At 51.2% G+C, this 3,321-nt stretch overlaps 1 protein-coding gene across 1 annotated transcript; it reads left to right on the plus strand.

Moving 5' to 3' along the window:
- Window positions 1–512: 512 nt before the first annotated feature.
- Window positions 513–2,330, plus strand: LOC127786106 (cytochrome P450 89A2-like). The gene has a single exon (XM_052313434.1). The coding sequence runs from the start codon at window positions 599–601 to the stop codon at window positions 2,159–2,161; it is 1,563 nt and encodes a 520-aa protein (XP_052169394.1). The 5' UTR covers window positions 513–598; the 3' UTR covers window positions 2,162–2,330.
- Window positions 2,331–3,321: the final 991 nt, after the last annotated feature.

Raw genomic sequence — 3,321 nt, forward strand, 5'->3', positions numbered from 1 at the left:
CTTTAGCAGAGCGGCGTGCAACACGCGTGTGGGCGTGTGGGCCGTGTACCGTTCAACTGTTTCTGCCTGCGCTTTCAGACATCTGGATCATCCAAGATGGTCGATTTTTCTTCAGAAATTTCTCCAGATGGGGCATTTGGTTTGTTCCCAGAATAGCTCATGGGACGATGACAGCACGATGCATTTTAATAAGGTCAATAACCAGGATAACCATGCATCTGTCATCGAGCTTTGAAGCCAAGGGCATCTCGCACATGCTCATCGTCTACAAACGCCACCGAATCTGATCCATCAGCCATGACGTCAGCAACCGAAAGAACTTTGGACCTGTTCACTTCAATACCATTTTTAACCATATCACTTTTTAGTAAAGTTGTTAAAATTTTAGCTATATTTAGTTTGTTGTCAAATTTGGTAAATACATAAAAAATCCTACCAAAATTTTAGCAATATTACCATCTTTCTAAAATTTAAGCATTAGCAAAATTTAGTAAGGTTTATTTTGGCTATCATCTAAACAGGCATTTGACTCTGAACTCTGAAGCTACTAAGCTCAGCTGACGAGGCGGCGGAGCAGAGCAAAAGGCAAGAAGACGCCATGGCCACGGACACCACATGGCTCCTGCTCCTCGTCGCTCTCGTCCTCCCGCTCGTCGTCCTCCTCGCGCGGCGGCGCCGGAGCGGCGGTGGCAGCCGCCGCATCCCGCCTGGCCCGCTCGCCGTGCCGGTGCTCGGAAGCCTCCTGTGGCTGAGGCACTCCTCGGCGAACTTGGAGCCGCTCCTCCAGCGCCTGATCGCGCGGTACGGCCCCGTCGTGTCGCTGCGCGTGGGGTCCCGCTTCTCCATCTTCGTCGCCGACCGCCGCGTCGCGCACGCCGCCCTGGTGGAGCGCGGCGCCGCGCTCGCCGACCGCCCGGACGTCACGCGCTCGCTGCTCGGCGAGACCGGCAACACCATCACGCGCTCCAGCTACGGCCCCGTGTGGCGCGTCCTCCGCCGCAACCTCGTCGCCGAGACGCTACACCCGTCGCGCGTCCGCCTCTTCGCGCCCGCGCGCTCCTGGGTTCGCCGAGTGCTCGTCGACAAGCTCGCGGACGGCGCGCGCCCCGAGTCCGAGCCGCCACGCCCGCGCGTGGTGGTGGAGACGTTCCGGTACGCCATGTTCTGCCTCCTCGTGCTCATGTGCTTCGGCGAGCGGCTCGACGAGGCCACGGTGCGCGCCATCGGCGCCGCGCAGCGCGACTGGCTCCTGTACGTCGCGAGGAAGACGAGCGTATTCGCGTTCTACCCGGCGGTCACTAAGCACATCTTCCGCCGCCGCCTCCAAATGGGCCTCGCCCTGCGACGGCAGCAGAAGGAGCTCTTCGTGCCACTCATCGATGCCCGGCGAGCGCGCAAGAACCATATCCAGCAATCCGGCAGCCCACCGGTGCCAGAGAAGGAGACCACGTTCGAGCACTCGTACGTCGACACGCTGCTCGACATAAGCCTCCCCGACACCGACGGCGACCGCGCCCTCACCGACGACGAGCTGGTGATGCTCTGCTCGGAGTTCCTCAACGCCGGCACCGACACGACGGCCACCGCGCTGCAGTGGATCATGGCCGAGCTGGTCAAGAACCCATCCATTCAATCCAAGCTCCACGACGAGATCAAGTCCAAGACCAGCGACGACGAGATCACCGAGGAGGACACCCACGACATGCCGTACCTGAAGGCCGTCATCCTCGAGGGCCTCCGCAAGCACCCGCCGGCCCACTTCGTGCTGCCGCACAAGGCGGCGGAGGACGTCGAGGTCGGCGGGTACCTCATCCCCAAGGGCGCGACGGTGAACTTCATGGTGGCCGAGATGGGAAGGGACGAGAGGGAGTGGGAGAAGCCGATGGAGTTCATCCCGGAGCGGTTCCTCGCCGGCGGCGACGGCGAGGGAGTGGACGTGACGGGCAGCCGGGAGGTCCGGATGATGCCGTTCGGCGTCGGGAGGAGGATATGTGCAGGGCTCGGCGTTGCCATGCTACACCTGGAGTATTTCGTGGCGAATTTGGTGAAGGAGTTCGAGTGGAAGGAGGTGGCCGGCGACGAGGTGGACTTGACCGAGAAGAATGAGTTCACCACTGTGATGGCAAAGCCGCTCCGAGCTCAACTTGTTAAACGGGCTTAGTTTTTATTTTTTGAGTGTCTATAATACGGAACGAGATCCTCTGACAGATGGGCCCGCGAGCAGTGGGGCTCACATATCAATCACCACGTCTCTCTGACTTCATGTCAGAGGATCCCAATCCCTATAAGACATGCATACGCATGCGATTAATACCATAGACTTTATCTAATATGATATCCGGTGCATCTCTTGTTAATTGGTTAGACAGGGAAGGATCTAGGAAAAAATAATAGTAGGGCTAAACAAATTAGGATAACACAATTTGGAACATGTTTCATGTAGGCTACATATCTAATTCGGAGTACACATACTGACATAAATAAGAAGGGGCTGTCTATATAGGAATCAAATGATTTTTGAGGCTTAAATCATTCAGATTTTGATACCATTTGATCTAACAGCTCACAATATTACAAGCCCAATATATATATATATATATATATATATATATATATATATATATATATATATATATATATATATATATATATATATATATAACTTCAGATTTTTTGACTTTTTTTTTTTGACACCATCGTATCGGCTCAGCCCAGGCCCATTTAGCCCAAAAGGCCAAAATTGTAAAACTTGTACTGCACGTGATTACAGCTCACGTTTTTTCCAGCTCACGATGTACCACTTCTTTCTGGAATAGAGTACATCTCCAATCCCAGATCAATCTCGCGCCATGGAAGAAAGTGAGGAGAAGGAAAAGTGAAGCTTACTCCACCAGATAGAAGATATTGGATATGGAGATAGTAAGAATCAAAATCCAGATTCAAACAAGCCTTCAAATCGAAAACAGAAGAGATCCAAACCTTAAGAAAAGTTAGAATGCAAGAATCAACAAGGAGAAGGTAGGAAAAGAAGAAAAGTTGCAGATCAAAGCCAGAAAAAGTAAAATGCCTAATTCTTTGAATTAACAGGACAAATTCAAAAATTACAGTAAATTTCTAATAGAATTACACTACTATTAAACTGTAACTGCAATATATTTGTTCTGTAAATTGAAATATAGAGAACAATCTGAAACTTAGTAGATGTCAGTCTGTCTTAGTCATGTAACAATCTAAAATCAATTTGAAACTAATATGAAAAATATCTATGAGCATCAGGAAATCAGCCTCTATGACTCATTTTGAAATCGTCAATAACTTTTG

This window comes from Oryza glaberrima, chromosome 10 (assembly GCF_000147395.1).
Source record: "Oryza glaberrima chromosome 10, OglaRS2, whole genome shotgun sequence".
In the NCBI taxonomy this organism is placed as follows: Eukaryota; Viridiplantae; Streptophyta; class Magnoliopsida; order Poales; family Poaceae; genus Oryza; species Oryza glaberrima.